We start from the raw sequence: 25,456 nt of genomic DNA on the forward strand, positions 1-25,456 counted from the left end.
AGCAGGTCCTTTTTAGCTAGGCGGCACGTTTTATTAAACCATCTAGCCGTTTCAGTCCTAGGATATATAGCCCTTTTTACTGGGTACAGAATATCCCGTAATGCAATGACCAATTTCCCATGGATGTCGGTAGGGCTGACCAAGGGTCCGGCGGCCCCCATCTTTTCAATAAATGGAATTATTATACCATACAGTTCCGCCAACTTACTGCTAGAGATTTGGAATACTGGCCACTTTACTCTTCTTCTACAGTTACTGATTTTTAATGGTTCAGGTACAGGATTTTCAACCAGGGTTGAATTTTTAAGCCCGAAGCTTCCTGGTTTAAGTGTCAGGACTAGAACGTTGTGATCACTGTCCAACCTCTCCATGACCATGAAATCATAGAATCTATCCCAATACTTAGCTTCAATAAAGATATAATCAATTATTGAGGTGTAGCTAGCTTTGTTAAAGGTCTTTTTTCCAGGTCTATCTGGCATTACCCTACCATTACACGCTCGCAATGATGCATTTAGAGAGAGAGACTGCATTTGCAAGACAAGGGGAGTCCATGCTTTTACCGGTGGAGTAAGTGGATCGGGAATATTCCATAATGTATCCACTTCATCACGGTCTCCCATACTTGAGTCCAATAAAGGCTCAAAATGGCAGTTGAAATCCCCGCCCAGAATTATCACAGTAGAGGAGTCAAGCGACTGCAGTAGGTTGGACAATACATTAATGGCCTTTGATTCCAGGCCCCTCTTAGTCGGTCTTGAATATACATTTATCAGGGCAATATCCACGCCTTTTTCCACTTCCAGGAGAACGAATTGTACATCCCGTGAGTGGATTGGAATAGCCTTTGCTTTTGCACCCAAGTGGGAGCCAACCCATATGGACAACCCTCCCGAGGGCCTTCCCCTGCTACTCTTGCATGCCAAAATATCAAATATTGCAAAGCCCGGAGCCACAATCTTTTTAAGCAGCCAGGTCTCCTGGAGCATACAGATATCAAATGAGGAAATGAATGAGCTCCACTCCGGGTTAGAGGATTTATTTTTAAGGCCGGCCACATTCCATGAGATAATTTTAATACCACTAACATTAGATAATTGGTTGGGGATTCGGTAGTCTGGTAAGCCAGCACAGCTACTCAGTTCGGGAGGACCAGCTACCACCTCTAGGTTAGGTACACAGTTAAAGAGAGTGCATAAAGTAGAGGCGGGGGTAATTAAATCTGGGCTCAAAGTCCCCTTCGTTGGGCTTGGTCCTTTCCTTAAGTTGGATGTATCATTATAAGGTAGCTCAAGAATCTCCGATGGGCCAGGCTGTAATTTGTCGGGGGGCAATAAGGGCTTTTGCCTCAACTGTCAGTCACAGCCATCAAGGTTAGAGAGGGCCTGGTATCTATTTGAGACATCCAATGGTGTAAAAGGGACAAAATCTTCCAGTCTCCTACTACAGTTTCCATATTTCTGTGGGAGTACTGTATCCTGCCTATGGAATTTATCAGCATTCATTTGTTGAAGATTAGTTTTGGGCATATCCTGCTCATACGTACGGGATACACGGAAGTTAGTCAAGGACAGGGGAAAAAGGGAAGCCCCGAAATGTCGGTCTCTACTCACGTGGGTTCTTGGGTAGAAAAAAGTTAATTCCAGGGGAGCAATAGCAGTACCTGGGATCTCCACAGGATAGTTAAGGATGTACCTTACTGCCATTGGATCCCTGAAGTTAACAACAACCAAGTCCCCATCAATATCCTTCTCTCTGCTACCCAGCCAATCAAGTCGGCGAACATGAAGTATTTCGCCATTGATATAATGGGGAAGTGGGCGGTTTTGACTCAGCCAATGAATGATCTTATTTTTAAGCTGAAAAAAACCCTCTTTCTTTCCGTCTGGCAATCTGGGTACTCTTGCCAGTACTACCACATAGGGAACTGCTTCCGGAGGTAATTCAACCCGTGGTTCCCTACCACTAGAACCCCTAGTACAATTAGGGCTCTTACACTCATTGTTGTCTATGTTTTTTCCATCTTGTTTGCCCCCACTCCTCCGGGTTCCATTTGGAGCCAATCTTACAGGTCTTACAGGTCTAGGGGTTGGTATATCCAGATTTTTAGGGCCAGTGGTCATCTCTGTAATGGCAACAGTCCTCCTGCTCATTAAGTCTGGGCCATCCTTGTCAACACAACAAATAGGTTGTTGTGCTTTAGCAGGAGGACCGTCCATCAACACTTTATCTCTAATTAGGCCAAGTTTATTATTAATATTTAGCTCCATATTCTCCAACCTTTCTTCAACCCTTTTTAACCTCTCAATTATTGGTAGTATGAAAGACCTAATAAGATTTTCAATACTTTCCAGGGGATCAGTTAAGAGAACTTTCTTAGGTGGGCTAGAATGGGGAATGTCAACTTCCGATGGATTTAATACAGTATTAGCAACAGCCTTAGAAATTACCACTGGTGAATTATGTGTAGGAGCATTTTGGTTAGTGGTCTTATTACTTTTCCCCGAAGCAGTGTGATTTATCCTAGGTCTGCGTGCCTCTCCCCCCTTCTTTCTCCTTTTTTTAGGTGGTGGACCAGGAATCTTATGCAACGGTAGGTTTCTAGCCCTTCTTTTTGAGATCTCTTTGTTTATCAATGGAGGAATTGGTATCACTTTTGGGTCAGGCAAGGAATCAAGTGAACTAGAGATTGTGATTGAGTGTATAGAGTCCAATGAATTGGGTACAAAAGGTTCAGGGGATAGCTCGCGAAGTAGTGCAGGGACACCATCTAGGGAGATCAGTTCATCACCAGAAAGATTTCCGGCTGGCAGGGTAGCTAGTTGCGACAAATCAATTGGTCGTCTATTTTTTAGGTACTCAATCGATTTGCGGCGCTCAACCCTGCGCTCTGCTAGTAAGTCCTCCCTTTCTCGATCCGTGCTAGGCTTACTAAAATAATGGTCCAAAGTGCCCTTAGCCAAACCCCCAATTTTTCCGGGAAATGAATGTTCTTGACTCCCAGCCATAGTTTAAATAGTTCAGTCACCAATGTCCGCTACAGACCCAGCTTCCAAAGGGGCCAGACGGCAAGGGATCAGGAAATATGTCCTATGCCAAACACACAATCAGTCCAGATACGTTATGGGACATAGACAGGCGCTGGGACACTTACAGTTCTGTAGCAGATGTCAGAGGGATTGCCCTGCCCGGCCTTGATCGGTCCTTGACGGGCAAGGACGGGCCCGCCCTTGGCCCGGGCTTCGCCCGCGCGCGTCCCGCGCTGCGCGAAGCCTGAGGGTCTTTTGAATGTGCTGGGCGCGGGCTGATGTCGTCACAGCCGGGCGCCCAGCAACAAGGCTTCTGGGTATTGTAGTTCGCAGCCGTTTCCCTCACGGCGTTATCTGGACAGAGCTCGGTTCTCCCCCACAGTAGCCGTTCCCCTCACGGCGGTGACAAGAGCAGCGTGGCTGAATGGCAAAGTATCCGGTAAGGACTTTTTGAATGCGCGTCCCGCGCTACGCGAAGCCTGAGGGTCTTTTGAATGTGATGGGCGCGGGCTGATGTCGTCACAGCCGGGCGCCCAGCAACAAGGCTTCTGGGTATTGTAGTTCGCAGCCGTTTCCCTCACGGCGTTATCTGGACAGAGCTCGGTTCTCCCCCACAGTAGCCGTTCCCCTCACGGCGGTGACAAGAGCAGCGTGGCTGAATGGCAAAGTATCCGGTAAGGACTTTTTGAATGCGCGTCCCGCGCTGCGCGAAGCCTGAGGGTCTTTTGAATGTGCTGGGCGCGGGCTGATGTCGTCACAGCCGGGCGCCCAGCGACAAGGCTTCTGGGTATTGTAGTTCGCAGCCGTTTCCCTCACGGCGTTATCTGGACAGAGCTCGGTTCTCCCCCACAGTAGCCGTTCCCCTCACGGCGGTGACAAGAGCAGCGTGGCTGAATGGCAAAGTATCCGGTAAGGACTTTTTGAATGCGCGTCCCGCGCTGCGCGAAGCCTGAGGGTCTTTTGAATGTGCTGGGCGCGGGCTGATGTCGTCACAGCCGGGCGCCCAGCGACAAGGCTTCTGGGTATTGTAGTTCGCAGCCGTTTCCCTCACGGCGTTATCTGGACAGAGCTCGGTTCTCCCCCACAGTAGCCGTTCCCCTCACGGCGGTGACAAGAGCAGCGTGGCTGAATGGCAAAGTATCCGGTAAGGACTTTTTGAATGCGAGTCCCGCGCTGCGCGAAGCCTGAGGGTCTTTTGAATGTGCTGGGCGCGGGCTGATGTCGTCACAGCCGGGCGCCCAGCGACAAGGCTTCTGGGTATTGTAGTTCGCAGCCGTTTCCCTCACGGCGTTATCTGGACAGAGCTCGGTTCTCCCCCACAGTAGCCGTTCCCCTCACGGCGGTGACAAGAGCAGCGTGGCTGAATGGCAAAGTATCCGGTAAGGACTTTTTGAATGCGCGTGGTGATAAGTCCTCTTAGTTATAAAAAACGAAAAATACAATTGTACATGGTTAAAAGCATTCACTGCCTTGTTTGCAAACCTCTGTTTTTTTTTTAATAAAGAAAATTTGCCTCTGCTCTTCTTAGGTTAGCAGAAGTATAAATTGTGAATTGGGCAAGCCAAACTCAGTAGCCATTAGGCCTCGGTGGAGTTCATTGAGTTCTGCATAGAAGTGACAAAAAACTCTGCCGCACTATGCGGAGTTCCTCAAGCGGCAGAGTGTTCTACATCACGCCATTTGGGCTGCTTTTTTCTGCCGCTCGAGTAGAAGTTCTATTTGAGCAGCAGGTTTCCCAACACCAATGGAAGGTTTCTCAACTCGAGCGGTAGCGACCATACGCAATCACTCGCGTTGAGAAATCTCACTGGGAGGCGGTCTAGCATTGGATTTTCCTTACTTGTGCTCGCCAACTTAATGTTGGCAAGCAAGGGAAAAACTCCGCTCCACTACACGAAGAGGAGTTTTTCAGAACTCCGCATATTCCGCGGAGCGTGGAGTGTGGAAAACTCCGCACACGGAGCAGAGTTTACCGCCCAAGCCTAGTAGCCATAAGAATAAGGAATCTTATGAATCCAAAAATGACAGCGGGGACCCAATCTTTGCCAAGGGGCCAGGAAACCTTTAGCAAGCTGTAGTATTAGTATCATTACAACAAGCAATGCTAATCAGGCAATTAGTGAAACCTAGCTTGCTTGAACTTTGCTTGCGAGGGTGTTACACTCTCTTTGTATGGGATAATTGGAATGGCTGCTAATAGAGTATTTAAGATAAGACAATGATTGAAAATGAATTTCATTCGAAGAAATAACCAGCCAGTCACTGGAAGGCAAATTCAATCTTCCTACGTGGGAACTCAGTCTAATCCCTTTCCACACATAGGCAAGGCGTAATGATGCACTCTTAGAATGTAGATACAAAATGTAATGCATTCATTTAACAGAATTCCAGAGGTCTCCCTCCGTGCCACCTGTAGTGTACCATAGTGGTGAAAATGTGTCTCTGGCAAAAAGAAAACACTAGGCTGGCATTATGCCCCATGGACTCATAAAGTCTAAATCTGTGCCACATCTTCACCAACGAGCCGTCGCCAAAAATGATTTTCTTTAATTCGGAGCTATGTGCAATGACTTTTTGGCTTCTAGAGAAAAACAAATGCGTACATTAATCTTAACCACTGGCAATTGCTCTAGGCAGCATTTATTTCTATGCTCAGTGTTCCATTAAACACGAGGAGGAACCATATGCAGATCAGTCGTGACTCTGCCAGGTACCCTCGGATGGCAAACTCAAAGAAATTCCATTCCATTGTTTTGCTAGCTGTAAAACAATGGAATGTAATCTTATTTGAGGCATTATAATTGGCTTATATTCATCATGTCCATCCATCACCGATAATGCTTTTAGATGTTCTAATGACTTTTAGGCCCCAAAATAGCTGTAAAAAGAGTTACCAGACGCAATTTGTGGTACCTATTTTTTAAAGAGATTTTTCTTTATTGTTCAAATGGTGTCTGCTATGCAGAGCCACTGCAATTATGTGACAGGGAAGGACCAAATTATGCGTCAGTCATGACTGAATTATGTGGCAAGGAAAGGCAAATCATGTGGCATAATGCTGCACATTTTGTGATAGTATTACTTCATTATTTTGTAATTTATACACATATTAACCCCGCCTGGGCAGAGGTTTCACATTATATTAACAGACAAATATAGTAGAAAGCAACTGAAAGGTTACCGGTCAACTATTGCGAAGGGCATTCCACTTTGCGTCAGCACCTGTTGCCTCTATTTTTTTAGTAACGTTTGATCCATTTGTGCTAGAAGCTACATTTTTGTTTTATCAAAATCTGCAAATTATGCAGCAGATGATGGATTATGTGGCAAATGTGACAACTCCATAATTATTTGGAAAATGTGTGGCAGCAGAATCGCATATTTGCATTGGCCCTTTGATATGAAAGATTTTCAAAGATAGTGGTTGAAGCAAAGCTCAACAAAAGAGCAATTCATAGGCAGCAGATGTTTCAAAATGGCTGCTATTATGCTTTCGGCATTGTGTCAGGATCCGGATACAAGTACAGTACTCACCGGGCCTCTGATCAGAGATGTTAGCTCGCGGGCTGTAGTCACTAACCGCATCGAACAATGCAGACAAGACCTCATCTGTAAGCGCATCTCCTGGAATCTTCGAGGCAATCTGTAAAACTGGATTTGGGAACTATTTATTGATAGGAGTAAACAAAAAAAAGGAGGAAAAGGGATGCATGTGAGCGTTATTCAAGGCTTAACAAGGAACATAATAAGGAAATGCTCACTGAACAAACACACATTTATCAAATTTGTTAATCAGATTTTCGTATGCGTCCTTTAACAACTAGAAGTGGACAAGATCGCTGTAGGGGAATGTTGACTCCCCCGAGGACCATTCAGACATCAAATGGCCAATTCGCCACAGCTTTTTGGAATTAGACGAGCAAATATCACGATTACGAGTGCAAATTCACTTCTGCTATTCACAAAATTTGGTTTTACGCTTTTAAAAATAGTTACTTACCGAGAATATTACCCTTTTGTCGGGAAATTTTACGTGGTGTTAAATATTCTCCTAGTGGTTGCGGTGGGCATTTCAGGACACACTAGAAATATTTTGCACATCCATAAACCAATGAGTTTGTGTGGGTTCACAAACCTATTTTTTCAACCCATTCCCACTCTTGGAATGGTTAGAGTTCCACTCCTGCCAGGCTATAGGTTGCACTGGGTCGGTGTCCTAGGGGCTGATGCTTGCCTGCCCACGGTGGCGGCCATCTTTCTCTCCAGTCACCAAGTACTATCACTAATTTTAACGCTCTACGGCAGGGCCGGTGACACACACCTACAGTGTTCTTGTCAGCACGGGCCCTGCGCTGCAAATCAATTCAGTGCAGTTCTTTTATAAGAAGTTACAGCATAACAATGCACCCAACGTCGTGTGGACACCCGGGCTGGGGAAGGCATAGCCAGACCCGATGGGGGCCCAGGACAAACGCCGCCCGGAGGCAGGAAGCCCTCCCTCCCCATCGCAAAGCCCTCGAAGGGGGCAATCGGGATTGGTAGCCCCAGAAGGGCCTACCGCCCCCCCCAATCAGGGGCGGGTCGGCTTGCGGCTGTGGGGACAAGAAGGGGGCGCAAGGTCCCCAAGGAACACCGAACCCCTTGGCCTTTGAAAGACTGCCCCTGACTGTCATAGTTCCGAAAAGTGTGCTCTCTCGAGCCCACCCCTTCCCTGGCTGCTACCATATGAGTCGTGAACCCCTCCATTTCTTGACAGTCTCATTCAATCACTGGCCACGTCTGCATCTTCTCCCTGAAACCCTCGTCATACTTTAACCATGATATTTTAGCTGTACATCGTGCACCTTCTGTTCATATAGAATAAGTGCTATGCACTCTGGGGGAATTTCTCAATGAATACGAATGCCAGGGTCCTGAAAGCCCTCCAGAGACATGCTAGCAGAAGGCTTCACGACGGGCTTCCCCTTCCCTTACAAAGGTCTAATGGGGGACCGGGAGAGCCGGAACCTGAAATCTATACGGGACAACCCAGGGGTGGCCCAGCTGAAGGTGGGAAAAGAAGTTCAACTAGGAAGTGTGGCGGGCCCGTTCAGTTCCCACCCACTAGAAGGTTTGAAGGTTTTCCCTCTCGGCATGGTTCCGAAGAAGGAGGCAGGCAAGTTTAGACTAATACACCACCTGTCGCACCCCCAGGGAGACTCCATCAATGACTGGCTGGACCAAGGGAGCTGCTTGGTGGCCTATGCATCAGTAGATGACGCAGTGGACCTGATAAGACAAGTTAGGAGGGGGCCCTTTTGGCTAAAACGGACATTGAATCAGCATTCCGCCTCCTACCAGAACACCCAGATAGCTACCACCTACTGGGTTTCCAACTAGACGGCCAGTACTATTATGAGAAATGCCTGCCCATGGGGTGCTCCATATCCTGTGCGTACTTTGAGGCGTTCAGCGGTTTCTTGAAGTGGGAATTGTAGACGCGCACCCCGGCGGTGGGAAGGGTCCACTACTTGGATGATTTCCTCTTCATTGAGGGGCGGGCACAGGAGAATGTGCAAACCTCCTCCACCGTTTCATTGGCCTGGCACATAAATTGGGCGTCCCTCGAGCGCTGGACAAGACTGAGGGTCCCACCACAAAGCTGTCCTCCCTTAGGATAGAACTAGGCTCAGTGGCAGGGACATGAAGACTACCACCGAGAAGGTGGCGGAACTGAGAGAGATCATTGTGAGGTTGAGACAGCAGAAGAAGGCAACCCTAGGCGAGATACAGCAGCTGTTGGGTAAATTGAATTTTGGTGTGCGCAGTCCAATTCTGACTTTTCTACGTACAACTTCTGATCCTTGGATCGCAGCACCCAGTACAGTCTTGAGTAATGGCGCATGAGAATATCGCCAACTTGATGCAGAAGAAGTTGCAATGAAAATGTATTCCCTGAGGATCTCACCAAAACTCTTGATGACATTAATACTCAACTCAACAAATATACACAAGAAATAAATGAGAGAAAGATACACAAATACAAACGTGACAAAATAGATTACAAACTCGGAGAAGTGTACTCATGGGCAGAGGTCTATGCCAAACGTACACAAAAAGAACCATACACCCAAAACACTGAAACTGAGACTTCTTCATCGGACAGTGACACCAGACAACGACCACAACGCATAACAACCACGCAACCGTCTACAAGCACTGACACTCCCCAAACTTCTGAGGTACCTTTTTTAGGGGAAGGTACGTCGGACAAAGATGACCCAGGAGGGGTAAAAGAAAAGAAAAGGACAACACGGACCCAAAATCCCTTCCAATCACCGGCAGGCAGGGGAAAGGGAAGAAAACGTAGATTCGAACAACTTGGTGATCAACATCTCCTCTTATTCTCTCAGTTCTTTTGAGATGAAGACCTTACAAAAAGGCACATCTTTTGTTCCCACAAACCACACCAATGCTTTGGAACTTGAAATCAGTTTATTCCGTCTGATGCGTAACTTATGTCTCAGAAATTTCATTGAGAACATTTTAGATCAACATGAACCCCAAGAAGACAACCTACTGAAAGGCTTGCGACCGACAAGTACATATACGGCTCCTGTAAGCCATAAGAGCTTTGCCACTTTTGAAACACTCGTCAAACACGACTTACAGTCCCTCAATTTTCATAAAACATCCAAATATTGCAACATGACCATGAAAGAAGGCAAAACATTACAAAACCTGTTAAACAATACTGCCATCACCTGTCAAAATGCGGACAAAGGAGGTGCCCTTGTTATAATGGACACTAGCTTTTGCAAACAACAGGTACTCAACCATGTTTTGGACACAGATACTTATGCCTTATTGGATCACAATCCCACACATGAATTTGTTTTGATATTGAGAGCTCTGCTTAAGAAGGCCATGGAAGACGGTATCATCTCTGAAAAGGTTCAAATACCTAACACAATCCAATCCTAAATTGCCCACCATATACATGTTACCGAAGGTACATAAGAGTCTTCAGCAACCTCTGTTGAGGCTCATCGTGTCCACCAGAGGCAGTCTTCATGAGCCTGTAGAAAAATTCCTCGACAAACATCTACAACCGTTTGTATTGAATATGCGAACATGCATAAGAGACACCACGGACTTCATCTCCAGACTAAGTCAGATCTCCATTGAAGATGATGACGAACTTTGGTTGTGTACAATAGATGTGAAATCGTTGTACACTTCCATACCACACGACCTAGGCATAGCAGCTATAGAAAATGTGTTACTAAATTCTAACTTGGACTCTAACTTTCAACTGTTCCTCATGGAATTACTCAATTTTACTCTATACCAGAGTTATTTCAAGTGGGAATAACAATGGTTCTTACAATTATTGGGTACATTGATGGGCAATTGCACTGCTCCAGCGTACGCCAATATCTTCATGCATCAATTCTAAGAGAAGCATATTCTCAAAAAGGACAGATGGAAGGAACATGCTAGAATTTTCCTGAGATATATAAATGACATTTTTATTTTATGGAAAGGACCACATAACGAACTCATGATTGCCTGAAACGAGTTGAACCAAATTAATGACCGGATTCAGTTCACTTTCGAAGTACATCAGGAGTGTATGTCATTTCTGGATGTGCAAGTCAGGAAATCCGCTAACAAATTGGAGACAGACATGTTCCGCAAAAATACAGACAGGAACAACTTGTTGCATTCTAATAGTTTCCACCAACAGTCTCTGAAAAATCACTTACCCTATTCGCAATTGTTGAGAGTGAAACGCATCATCTCACAGCCAGAACAATGAACCAAACAAATCGATGCAATTCTTACAAGATTTTCTGAACGTGGTTATCCTTCGTACATTTTGGATCAAGCTAAGACACGCCGTGCCTCCAAAACGCGTCTTGAACTATTAGCCAAAACACACAATCCTCGTCAGAACCGCATGGTAGTCTTATCTAAATTCTCCACCATGAGTCAATGTTATACAAACATCATCAATAAGCATTTGGCAATATTGACCATGGAACCTAATTTCAAGGGACTTTTCAGTGAAAACCCCATATTCGCAACAGAGGCAAGAACCTGAGAGAACTCTTAACACAGTCCAAAACAGATATTCCCACAGCTATTCACAAGGGTACTACACACGGTTTAAACTGCAGCAATTGCAACAACGTCATCAGAGGTTCTTGGATGACTCATCCCATGAAAGGAACACGTGTCAACCTTAAAGTGACAGCCACATGCGACACCACCAACGTGGTGTATCTTCTAAAATGTCCATGCGGATTGCCGTACGTCGGCAAAACTGAAAGAAAAATCAAGACCAGAGTGCATGAGCACAAGAGTAACATCAGAACTAAAAACCTGAAATCAACTGTAGCTGCTCACTTTCTAGACAACCATCACAATATCAGTCAATTGAAGTTCCTAGTACTTGAAACAGTTGAACAGTTTTAAGGAAGAAACAACAAGAATTATTTGTTACAGAGAGAGAATTATTGGATAAAAGCCCTGAACTCTTTAAAACCTTTTGGTTTGAATGACAGAATGGAGTTTTCGTGCTATCTGTAGCTCCCTGGACATCTCCTTTGGACATTTCATGTCATCAGACTACACTGTCATTACACTCGTGCTCACCTTTTGAGCCGTTCTCCACTTTTGCACATTTTTTCAATTGTATATAATAACATTTCTTTGTGGGTAACATACTGTGGTGACTGTCTCCACAGGTTATTTTCTCCTCCACTTCAGTCTTATGTTTGTTCATGCTGTGCGTACCTATTCTACCCTTTGCATCCAGTTTCTCATTTCCCTCCAGATCATTGTTCCACACTCTGTGGCATGTTTTCTGCTTTTTCAAACCTGTCGCTCTACTCTTTTTGTTGTCTCTTGTGTTTTCAGGCCTCTTGGGTCTTCACAGTATGTTTGGTTCACGCACATTTTTGTCTCACTCTATACCATTTTTTACTTTAAAGTGATCTTCACGTTGCCTTTCGGGCAATTATCTGCTCTTAGTTGATATTATGTTTCATACATATACGGCATCATTGTATTTATAACCTTGGGGTTCTTTCAAATGATTCAACACTTGCCACATATTTGATTGTTGTCAATACATGTTTTAAGATGGCGGCCCCTTCCGGTTTCACCTTAGTCCATCCTCTTTGTTTGACTTTCCCTCACAAGTATGGTGGTTCACACACTGTGGGTACGCTTTGCAGATCTCCCGTAGACGTGGAAGCACTTTGATCCCTGTAAGTTCCACTCAGCGTTTGCTTTGTTATTGGGCTCTATATAGATGTGGTCACTTGAATATTTTAATCTTAACATTGGCCGCGGATTATTTTCTGTTCATTTACTACCACGCATGCACGTTTCTGTTCTCAGTTCACCAGGCTTGGCGACCGGCTTTTCACGTCCAGGTGTCAGCGTTTCACTCCCTTCGTGTTTTTTGTTACTCAACATCGTTATGCACATTTAAACAGTCGCTTCAACACTAATGCACGCTTTTATGTCCAATTCCACCTGGATTGACTACTGTTTTTCGCACCTGGGTGTACCATATATCTTTGCTCTACGACACGGCGCTCCACCTCGGGGATATAAGGAATGTTTCATCTTCTGTGATTTTACCGCAAACTCTCTGCTATATTTCCATTTTTTCACCATAACATCATCTTGTTGCTAGATTAAGTTAGTTTCCTCATTGTATCTTCGCTGATTATTTTTAGATAAGTGGCCCGTGATGAAGGGCTCGGAAAGCCCAAAATGCATTGGGACTCTGAAATGCATGTTTTGATTTCCTTGTGAATTATATTACATCGATACATCATGGATTTATACGAACAATTTAATATTAATGATCTACGCATAATAAAATTTCAAGCTTACACCATTTTTTGGGTCATATCATTTAGACTTAGATTGGTGATTATCATTTTTAACCCACATTTTTGTGGGTCCTTGCTGTGCTCAGGGGAACGTCCCCTACACAGGTGACGCTTGTCCATTTATTTATTCTACACCCCTTGACTAGAGGGGGATACCCCAGAAGCACGCCACAAATGTACAACATTTCACACTTTTGGTGTGCGCAGTCCAATTCTAACTTTTCTAAATTGAATTTCACCACTAGAGTGGTCCCCACAGGGCGCCCCTTCGCCAGATGCCTAGCCTGGTTGACCAGGGGCATAACTCAGAAGCACCACAGGGTTTGCTTGACACAAGGGCTGATATAGGACTTGGGGCAGTGGGAGGCCTTCCTGACCAACTTCAATGGCACCCTCATGTGGAGGGAGCCATGGGTGCAGGCCAACCTACTTGAGCTATACACGGACTCGGCTGGTTGGTACGGGTTCGGGGCCATCCTGGGAAAAGCATGGACGGCAGGGGGCTGGCCAGAAAGCTGCCAAAAATCATGAATCACGGCCAACATCTCACTACTAGAGTTATTCCCCATCGTAGTGGCTTTCCACATTTGGACCCATCAGCTGGGCAACAGGCAGATAGTTCTATGGTCAGACAACCACGCTGTAGTGCAGGCGATCAACACGGGGACAGCGAAATGCCCGGCGGTGGTCAACCGTCTGCGGAAGCTACTCGACTGCCAGTTAGGAGCAAACATTGCGCTCAGGGCATGGCACATCCCGGGGGTAGATAACTCAATTGTGGATGCCATTTCTCGTTTTCAGTGGGGCAAATTCAGAGAGCTCGCCCCGGACGCGGACCAAGGGATGACCCCAGTGCCGGGAGAGGCCTGGGCATGGGTGGCCCCGGTTTAAAAATGATGATGGACAACGCGCTGGTTGTCCCCCAGGTACCATCTGGACGACGGCGTGCACCTGATGGGGGTAGGAATGGACATGTTTCTGCTAAACATAGTGGGGGTGCTAGAGCAGGTGGGTTTCTTGTGAAGTAGGAGGAGGAGGAGAGCTCCCTCCGATCGTGAAACCGGGGGAGCATGGCAGAAGAAACCCAAGATAGATAGACAACAGAGAGAAGGTTTACTAGAGGTAGATGGAAGGCTCACACAGTGTCCTTGGGATGCCTCATGGCAGGGGCACTGAGAGAGCTAAGGACAGCATACAGCCGCAAACAGAGTAGATGTGACGGCAGAGTAGAAGAGATGCTCACACAGGACCCCTGGGATGCCACACGGCAGGGGCCCTGAAGAGAAGGCGAGGGGCCAACAAAGGGTCCAGGGCAAGCTGAACAGCACTTGGAGCCCGGGCAGGTCCTGACAGACACCCAGAACATTTGGTAGCATGTTGAAGCCTGGAACCGCAGACACAGAGGCCCTGACAAAGGGGCACCCCGCAAAATACACTGTCTGGGAGCGTACAACCGCAAGGAAGGTACAAGACAATCACAAGGACAATGAGTATATGCATTATCAGGGAAATTGCGAAAAGTACAACCATGTTATATGTGAATAAACTGCGACCTTTTAAGGCACCAAATCAAGTTGTCTGTGTTGGTAATTGAAGGTAAAAGGACGCAGTTAAGTGGGCAGGGGGGAGGAGAGGGAGATTTGCCCCTGGGAGGGGTTTGTCATCATCCAAAAGTCAACTCAAACTTCACAGGAAATAGTGAAAGAGCAGTGAGCCAGATTGGGACCCATGCAAGTTGCCAGCGGATAGAAAGGCATGTAAACAAAAAAATTCTTAAAAGTCTGTGTCTGCATGTGGTAAGTGATAAAGAGAGAGTGAGACAGTGTGTGTGTGTGTGGTGTGTGTGGTGTGTGTGTGTGTGTGTGTGAGTGTGTGCGCGTGCGTGCGTGCGTGTGTGTGTGTGTGTGTGTGTTGATGCCTGGGCCATGCAAATTGCTAGAATTTATTATGGGTGATCATCCGTGGCTTGACAATTACTCACCCCTTTGGTAAAACTAAGGTTTAAGATTTGAGAACCTGGCTAAAGTTCATTTGAGGCACTCCTGTTTTTCAGATTACAATGATGTAATTTTAAACATGCGGATTTGTGCTATTTGCAGTGGTGTAAAACAAAGTGATTGGGGTGACCCTGCACAACGTGATTAGGGGCACCTGAGACTCCCACCCTCACAGATATACAAGAGCCCACTAATCTAGCAGTACTAAAAATTTCAAAGCCCTTGTCTCTACCATTTTTTAACATAAACTATTTAGGGACATAGATCAAAGGCACATAAAAATGGGGATGACTCCTTGGAGCAGAACATACATATTGGTCAATAGACCTCCAGGGCACCCCAGACAGTGCTATACAGGAAGATCTGTAGGTGGTATATCTGGCACCTCTCCTTTAGAGCATTGACATGTGATATGTACAGATAGTGGACCTGGCAAATGATATTGTACTAGATGCAATAGCAGTGGTAATCAATAACACATGCCACCCATAAACCATATACATATTTTTTTTTAAAGAAGTCAAATATTTTGGTCATCAGATTCTCCACCTTCACTGACAGGTGATGACATATGATTGATGTCAAGCCAACTGTTCCTGATTTGAATAAACATTCATCGTTCTTTCACAGAGCCAATAAATATTAATGATGATGTGTTATCCCATTGAATAATTATCCTGGTCTGCAAGAATGCTACAAGTGCCATCAGTAAGAGAGTTTGAAAAATGTATTTCCGCACATGAAAAAGGGCTCAGCGTGCTAAGTGGATAAGGGGAGAAAGTAAATAACTGCGAAGTGAGAAGGAGATGGTGAAAAAGGCAGTGCACAATGAAAAATATGTTGTAAAATGCACTATTTTCCCTAATTTTTTACTTAAAAACAAACTCTTGGATGGAGAATCCCTGCAGATCCCACTTGTAGTGGCCGAGCTCACGCACTCTACGCAATTTGCCTGGGCTGCTTTGATTCCCAGTCTGGCCCTGGGAAATAGTCCCTTCTAGGGATGACAATCATCAGGGAATCCCCACACAATTTTTGAGGTCTTGAGGAAGGAGTTTTGTCAGCAGGAAAAATGTTTTCTTGTGGAGAAAAATAAAAGAGCAATTGATCTGGTACAAATGCATTTTAGAATGCGTTATTGTGCACAGTGTCATTATACATGCTGAGTTAGCTTTGCATCAGAATAGACACAGGTTTCATGGGAGTATTCCTGGAGTACTTCTCGAAATCTACAACTGTTGCAGGTTTCCAGGCATAATCCCGGAAGCCTTGGTGAATCGCAGAAATCTAAAATCTACATCTAAATGTAAGCAGAGTCTGACCAGTGTACATTTTAAAAATTTCGTTGCGAATCAAGCCCAAAATGTTCATCCCCATTTCAGGCATAACATTAAGGGTAACCTGCTCTACACACATTTACATTTGAATGTATGTTTTTGTTCTTTGTTGTGACTTTTTAGTCACTCATTGGGAAAAGCCCATAACTCATCCGCGGTTTTTGCCGCTTTGATCCTCTGTTCTCATGTCACTGAAAGAAAGACTGCCTCTCTAGCCTGGAGCCTAAAATATAACAGGATGAAGCCATGGCTGGAGTTTCTTATGGAGTTCTGGAAACTATTTTACATTATAAAAGTATTATTTAGCAGTGGCGGCTCCTCCATAGGGGCGTTTGGGCGTCGCCTCACTGCTTTCTCGCAGTGCGAGAAGCAGAAACATAAAATGGTAAAAACTACCATTTTATGTTCCTGCTTCTCGCACTGCGAGAAAGCAGAAGTGCCGGGTTGGGGGCGGTCCTGCTCGAGGGCAGGGGGGAGTGGCTTACCCACTGTTGTGGGTACTGACTGTTTGGTCGGCCCCTGGAGCCGACCAAACAGTCAGTATCCACAACAGGGGGTAAGCCACTCCCCCCTGCTCTTGAGCATGACCGCCCATTCTTCCTTTTACTTTATTGAGGAGAAAATGGCGCGGCTGGGGCGCTCTCCCCTGCACCTCACCGATCACAACGCTGCCATTGCAGCGTTGTGATTGGCTCCAGTGTTAAGTTTCATCTGGCGGCATCATGACTCGTGAGTCCACCGGCCGCGACTGCATCCAACAAGAAGTTGCACTGCCTCGATATTCTCGAACCGCTTAGCATTGTCATTTTGGGGGGCAGGAAAGAAACTGCAACCTGGAGGGAGCTGTACAAACGCATCAATGAAACATCGCTGAGGTTCCCAAGGCGCATGCCCATGCGCACCATCACCACCACGCTCATGATCTGGAAGGAGTTCAAGGCCGCCATCACCATACAGCAGACTTTCAGGCAATGGAGGATAACCAAGGCGTTTGCGACGAAAACGTGGGACGGCGGGAGTCGGGACCCCTGAGGCGGGGTGGGGTGGTGAGTTTTATTTTAGTTTAATTTTCCTAAATATGTTTACTTATTTCGGAAATGGGTTACCCAGTCTCGGCCAGCAACAGTCGCACCCGGCGCATGTGCATAAAATGTTGTGTGGCCCCTCGGTAGTGCAGCCCCAAGAAGTTACGAGTTAATTTTGTTAATGTCACTATTTTCCAGACAGACATGTTTGACGTCTTTATCGGTATACACCAGCGGTAAAATGATTACACTTTTCTGAGGAAAATGCGTCATTATGTGAACTTCTAGCTAAAATGTCTTCTATGCACGTACTATATGCATGTTACATATCTATGTGTAGGATGTTGGGAAGTGATAAAAGGCCTCCTTTCCATGCAGTAAGGAAAGCAGACTGCACTTCCTGCTAACAGGACACAGCGTCGTGGATTCAGAGTGACCCCTTGGTGTTTCTCCAAAAAGCCTCCCAGCACGGGCTTTTCCAGTATTCTATGTTTTTCAGACTCCCCCATCTTCAGGTGCCAGTATATCTTGCTATAATATGTGCTTTTTATTTCTATACCGCCTCAAGCTCTGCTACGTTATTTATCCTGCTAGGCCTGGCCATTACCTAATTTAAACATACTCAAACTAACGAGATCGGAAGAATGAGTTTGTCCTGCATGGATTCGAACAGGTTACCAGCTAATTAAACACAAATGTTAGCAGCAAATATTTAACTTACTGAGCTACTATGCCTGCATGTATAGATGGTTTAAATGAATCTGTAATAAGGTTGTTGTGGGTTTCATATAGTGCTTCATGACTCATGCATGCAGCTTAAATAACAGAAAACAGTGTTTTGTCAGCTTTAACTCATAACAAATAAGATGCTTTTTTTTAGCTACTGAATTGCTCGTTCTTATGTTTTCTAAAAGAAATTGAACAGCGTTTGTATGCTTAAACATATGTTTGTCAAAGGACGACACCAATTTAGTATAGGGATCGCTGTTCTCTTAAGCAGCGCGTCTCCCGGATACATCTCTGCCATTGTACTTACTTTTACAAGTGTTTAGACGGAAGCTCCTCAGTTTAGGAAACTATACCTATCCTGTCTACGTCAGGCTGTGACTAGGTGCTGAATTCCTGTCATAGCAGCTCCATAGTATTGCATATAATTGTGGCCTAAGAAGAATTCACAAGGTGTCAATTATCTGCCTGGCTGAGAATAGACCCACATACTGAAGCAGTCATGAAGAAAAGAAAGGCATTTATGTAGCAAAGCTTAATGCAGAATTCAGTAACTATTACCAGATTAGCTGGAAGATTTTATTTAATGAATATGAAGGTACATCTTAAATACGTTCTTTATAAATTACATTCATACTCCCCAATTTTTTTTACGCCCTACCACTTTCAAATGCCACCAGCCGCCACTGTTATTTAGGTTTGAAACTAGTCTTCAGCTAGCATTGGAAAAGCCATTAAGGGCCATATGTAGGTGGGCTTGCATTTACCACTTCATAAATACCGAATTTTACCGATTCGGTATTTATGAAGTGGTAAATGCTATGTAGGTAATGAGTCGGTAATAATTACCGATTCGTTAAAATTCGGTAATTACCGAATCGGTATTTACCGATTCGGTAATGAGGCATACCTTCCCATTGATGGGAAGGTATGCCTCATTACCGAATCGGTAAATACCGATTCGGTAATGGGGCGAACACATGCAAGGGTGGCAGGGTGTCACATTGACACCCTGTTGCACCCCTGAATCGGCCATGTGTGCACATGTGGCACACATACATGCCCTAAGGGCATGTATGTCTGCCACATTGCACACTTGTAGGCGCTATGAAATGCATTTCCACATCCATTCATTATTTACCACCAACTATTAGTTGGTGGTAAATACTGACTCATAACAACACCCACACACTCCCCCTACATCTCATTTCTGTATTCGGAATTTACCGAATCGGTAAAATTACCGATTCGGTAATTATTACCGATTCGGTAAATTCCGAATACAGAAATTGTCCCCCTACATACCAAAAGCCTAAATACCGGTCGGTAACGGTATAATTACCGAAAATCGGCCGTTACCGACCGGTATTTGGCTACCTACATGAGGCCCTAGGTCTTGCTTATGCAAGAGCTATTGGCTTTGCCAATGTTTTTAGCCATGTTGTATTGCATAGTCTATGGTTCAGCATTGCAAAAAGATAAAGGTGTGGCGTAGAGGAGAGTGGACTAGAGTGACCATAGAATAGAGTGAAATAAATAGGCGTAGAGTGGAGTTGAGTGGAGTAAAGTGGCATATAGTGCCATGGAGTGGCATAGAGTACAGTGGAGTGGCGTAGAGTGGAGTAGTGTAGGGTAGAGTTGCGTGGAGTAGCATAGAGTGCAGTGGAGTAGAGTGGCATAGAGTAGAGTGACGTAGAGTGGAATGGAGTGGAATAGAGTGGAGAGTTATTCTTCTGGTTCTCCTGGCTCAGTGATGAATTTCAGATGTAAGCACTGACTCCTCCTGGCTTACTTCTCGAATTCAGGAGCACTACACGAGTAAGTCAAAGTCAAACCTTCGTGAATTGGGCCTAAAATATTCAGCACAGCATACTTCTCCTTAAACTGTTCTCCTTTAGAACCCAATGATTCAATAAATGTTGATAACAAATTATACTCATAAATACTTTCAAATCTGCTTGATAAATTGTTTAATGTAATCATTCCCATAGGAAAATGTTTACTCTTTTGAGCTTACACAAGCCCTGGGCAAATTGATATTCCTATAAGAACGTTTTTCTGCTGGACTTATTTGTGATGGGTAAGGGGAGAATAGACAATGATACTGGGTTTCAGGAGGGGGTCAGACTTGTTAAGACATATAACAGGTGGATGTAAGTTCACAATGGGGCTTGTTTAGAACTTGCAGTACATAAAAAAACACATTTCTGTACTCAGCATCTCTTGCAGGTTTGGCACAAATAACCCTTGATGCTTGACTTCAAATAACACCCTGGTTAAACTCAAATTAGTACAGACGTTTATTTTTAAATATGTCAAATGTTAGTAAGTAAATGTTCATAAATGTGCCCTACGCTGTATGCGGAGTATCTCTTCAAACCGTTTTCAGAGGTTACCTGAAAAATCACGTTACCTTTATGGCCAGTGTGCTAAATTCTTCTCTTGAAAGAAGAGCCAGAAAAGATCCAAGGTCCAGTATTGTTTCAGCAGCCCATTCCTTGGGACTCCTGTAATTGAAGGTACAGCACAGGAACACATCTTAATGAATTACTTATTTCAAATTAGAAATAAGGTATTATTAACATGATTTTATTATTCTTAGGGAGAGAAAGCAAATGACCCATGTCTAATATAATGAAAGCTGCATTGATATGCTCAAAAGCTAAGTAGACAGAATACTGTATTGTGTTTAACGAATGGTTTGTCATGAGTACGAAAACAGTAGTATAAAAGGCCAGTATTCTTAATGTATATTTTGATATGAATTAATAATTGGAAAAGTGAATGTGTGTAATTTGTTGATAAGGTAATTGCTCATACAAAGCACACATCACAAACACAAGAAAGACAACAGCCTAGTAAGTTATGAGCGTAAATAAAATTCATATTTTTATTTATGTATTATGAGGTAAAGGCACTGATACTTATTTTATGTAACAATCTCATACAAGAACAATTCAATCATAGGTAGACAAAGCAGTGAGATGCTGAAGAAGAGCCAAACACAGATGCACAAGGGGCAAGTGAGCACATCCAGAACATCACAGGACAAAGCAAAACTTGTTTGAAGCATCAGGACAGCCTCTTATTTTCTTAAGCGTCTGAAAGATTGCCCTCATTCAAGCCTTTAGAGAAACAGGTGTACTTGTATCTCTAACCTTATCAAATTTACCTAATATGTAACTTCTCTTCACCAGTTAATAACTTTGGGATGCACTCAGGGTCAGAGGATCACTGTTTCACTATAACAACCATAATTAGAAAATATAATGTAAGAAGGAGGACAGCCCCGGGTAGTTATTGACCGGGGTGGAGCCAGAGGGCCTGACGCAAAGCATGCCTACCAGGATTTTCACATTCTATGATCTAGGTTAACGCTCTGGTTCTTCATTTGAACTCAGTGATATTTACAGGCAGCTGTAATGGGAACAAGACGTAGGGGTATGTGTGTTGTGATTGTAATGAGACTCGCCTCATCTTCTGCCTATGAATTGCTTGGTTAGATCTCGGCCGGCTAGGAGCAGTCAAAATGCAGCATACTGATAGCATACATCTGTCTAATGTACAATATCAACAATCCTAAACAGCTCAATCTAAATATTATGATTTGTATCCAGGTGCAATAGAATGTCACTGGTGACTGAAGTGTTGGGGTAGTTTAGATCATTTTACTGGAATGAACCTGATTTGGTGCCGCATTAGGTTGGTTAGTCCTAAACCAGGTGAGGAAAGTTCTCTGTCCCAAAATCCCCAAGTCTGAGAGTGTCTCTTCCCATGGGTCATCCTTTATTCCTTCTTAAAGGATTTTCACGGTCTGCCCTAAGTCTCCAATGCTTTTCTGTGGGGTGTGGCTGGTGGTATTGCCTGTTTCTTACAAAGGGTTACCCATTATTTGTATTAATCCAAAAAGGAGAACTTTGGGCCATACTTGCCCTTGGTGGTTTTGTTCCCAGAAGGAGTACCGCTCAGAACTTTATGAGGTGCAGGGGTGAGGGACATGGCACCGGCAAGGAATGGAGAGGTGAAAATAATTTACCTTTCTGCTGTATTATTTACAACAGTTTACTGTAACTTCTTTCAAAAATGCTAACTGTTTCAGTCACTGTTTCAAACTGCCTCCAATATATTCATCCAAAGTTGTCAAGGGATAGGACATACACTGACATTTTAATCAATCTCCATTTATTTTCCTCATTTTTTTTCCTGTAATCAGTATCTTGTGATAACGTTTTTCTGGAGAATAACTGTTTCGCCTCCGCGTAAAGGTTTGGCACCACTTTCTGACTTCTGCCCTGCAGTATTGTATTTAATAGTTATTGCTGATGCTTCACTGTTGTGCACACTGGCTTAATCAAGATTGTCGCTGTGTGATATGACCTGATGAATGGCTGTTACGCAATGACATGTCGCGTCCTGCGCTGCTCTGTGCCAAAACCTCATAATTCCTGGAAATGCCAACACTGCTCCTTCCGGGTTCTCCTCCATGTGATAATTGGAATCACATTGCATAAGTAGCCAGGTACTAGAATACTGTATTTAAAATACACATGCAGTGGACCAATACTACCTATGTCCTTCGGTAGGTAGTCTGTGACCATTGCTGCCCAACATTTTTTTTGCGTGCTAGACCCACAAGTGTCCGCCTTCCAGTGGCTCACTCCACCGTGGGCATATCAACAAACAGGGAGCAACATTGGATGAAAGTCGCTTTACTCCAGAGCTGTCCTGTAAAACCCACAAGTGTTGATAGGTATAAACTACCCTTGTGTATCCCTGCCAAAACTCTCATGAGCTCCACTACCCCAGGAATTGTATAAGAAAGGATTTGTTCAATTAACAAAGTACACTGCCAAACATGACCAGTCTGAACTAACCCCACACCAACTGCCTCCTGAATGACCCCTGGATGGGCTCTCAGGACCACAGTCTATGGGACCCATTAACATTCTGGAAAACGCTGCATCCTGGCTCACAACAAACAAAGTACTGAGAAAGCTGTAACACACAGACCATAGATAGACAATGATCATAATATTACAGAAGATGCGGCAGGACCTTTTTTCTCAATGAACCCCTCATGTTAGTCTTTACCAGGACTGTCTCCTCAAGCTTTGTTAGCTTCTTTCACTGAGCAACGACCTCAGCTCATCCCTAACCATTAAAAGGTTTTATTTTACCTTTTGTGGCCAAATTCTTGGGAAGGTACAAATGTAGTATTATACAGCAGTGACTGAACCTCACAGTGAATTCTGAGTCATCTCTCTCTGCATTTTCCATTAATGTAGCCGCCTTGCAGGATACATTGGCACTCTTAATAAACTTGAGATCATATCCAGGATCTTAAAAATGTGGCGCCACGTAATTCCCAGTTTGAATACTTAAAAAAAAAACATTTATTAATTTATTTTTAATTTGCAAAGACAAACAATGCTGCACAGATCAATATAAGTACATCCTCGCTCACAGTACATTTAATAAACACATACAATGTAATATGATGCAAAAGTATAGATAACATGCAGATGGGAGGCTAAACAGAGAGATACATTGGGGTAGATGCCTGGGGATAGTGATGATGAGAGGGGTAACAAATGGACATGCACTTCATAGAGTGTTTCATCATGGGGTGCACGATTAGTAGGAATTATTTATACTAGTCAGCGGTATCATCAGTGGCATTAGTATCTAAAGGTAAAAGATAGTTTTGGAAGTGCTGCCATATGTCTTTGGGTCTAGAGGTTAGTGGTTGCAATGAGGCGTAAAGTTCACTGGAAGTATCGCAGTGGGTCATATCTTTCAGCCAATCATCCGTGGTAGGCGCCCTGCTGCAGCCCCAATATACAGCTATTCGTCACTTAGCCAGGAGCAGTGCTATGGCAGTGAAATGTCTCAGTCCTGGACTCAATGGCTTGACATACTCCAGGAGCGCCATCAGCGGATCTAGATCGACGGTGGTTCTATCATGGTGGATGTCAAGGCAAAAACAGCCCCCCAAAATGCATAGATAACAGTATAGTTTCAAGCCAGATGTACAAAATCTGTATAGTCAGCTGCGCATTTGGGGCATTGATGTGACCTTGGTGGATCTAGTTGTGCCAGGGTCTTTGGCGTGGTGTAAGCCCGGTGCAAGTATTTGAAGTATAGTTGTTTGTGCCTGTTGTTGGTGGAAACCAATTTTGTTTGTGTGCAACAATAGCGCCAAGTTTTGTCTGACATGGGATCCCCAAGTCACGCTCCTGTGCAGCTTGGGATTTGATTATCCCCCTGGCTTTAATGCTAGGCATGATTGGTATAGTCGGGAGACTAATCTGCTCCCATCTGTGGTCGATATCACTAAAGTTAGGGGGGAAGTCAGCTAGTTCTTTAGGGTATGTGGTCAGTTTGTAGCAAAGAGTACCGTGCAGGAGGAGGAAAACAAATCCGTCCATGTGTGTAGAGCCCTCTATGGCCACGAGGGTGGTGTTCATGTCTACCTTGCAGTTCGTGAAGAGATCTCCCACTGTGTGCCGATGATGAGCTAACAGAGTACACTGTATGATCTTCTACTGAGTCAGTGGTAGTCAGGGATTGTTGATGAGAGATATATTTGGGGAGCATATTAACCTGCCGCCCAGGTATCTACGGAGTTTGGACAATGCCCAGCAGGTCATAGATAGTGTTTGCATATCTGATGGCTTGCGTGGGAGTCCCTGGGGAAGAATTGAGGACAGGGGAAGTTATTCTACCTGGTCTTGTTCTGGTTTCAAGAAGGGGAGCCTGGCGTCTGGATGATACCAGGAAAAGTGACATTGCGCCCCTAAATAGTACAGTTGAAAATCCAGGGCACCGAAACTACCTCGATCATATGGGAGGGTCAGTGTGTTCCATTTGATTCTGGGACATCGACCCGCCCGTATAAGGCAGGTCAGAAGACTGTGCAGGGTGGGAAAGAAGTTATTGGTTGGTACAATCGGTATGTTTAGAAATAGGTATAAGAAGCATGGGAGTACTACCATTTTGATTATGACAATCTGCCTTGCAATGGACAATGGTCATTTGATCCAGCTGTCTATCTGGGTATTGAGTTTGTCGATTGCAGAGACATAGTTTTGACCTATCATTTCCTCCTTCTGTCTATGGAGGATGATACCCAGGTACTTGGGGGAATCCGTACAACAATGGAGGGGTTATTTCAGATCACAGGGGATGGTAGCATCCGTGAGTGGGAAAAGTTCAGACTTGCTCCAGTTTATAGAAAGGCCAGAGAGTTGGCCATATCAGATTATTTCTCGTATGATTGTGGAGGTGTGTGGGAGGATCCCAGACAAATAGTAAGATGCCATCCGCATACATTGATGCCAGGAGTGGACCCTTATGAAGTAGTCCTCTATGCAAGTGGTGTTCCTATAAGTGCCGGATCAGAGGGTCCATGGGGGTAATAAAAAGCAAGGGGGAAAGAGGACATCCCTG

General features: G+C 44.6%; 1 protein-coding gene across 1 annotated transcript in view; it reads right to left on the minus strand.

The window, feature by feature from the left end:
- OTOA (otoancorin) overlaps positions 1–25,456 on the minus strand; it is a 222,115-nt gene that overhangs the window by 55,851 nt on the left and 140,808 nt on the right. The window contains exons 16-17 of the mRNA XM_085631332.1: positions 20,421–20,514; positions 6,564–6,693 (exon numbers count right to left, since the gene is read on the minus strand). Of these exons, the coding sequence (XP_085487458.1) occupies positions 6,564–6,693; positions 20,421–20,514 (224 nt within the window). The remainder of the gene's footprint in view (positions 1–6,563; positions 6,694–20,420; positions 20,515–25,456) is intronic.

This window comes from Triturus cristatus, chromosome 10, assembly GCF_964204655.1.
Source record: "Triturus cristatus chromosome 10, aTriCri1.1, whole genome shotgun sequence".
Lineage (NCBI taxonomy): Eukaryota > Metazoa > Chordata > Amphibia > Caudata > Salamandridae > Triturus > Triturus cristatus.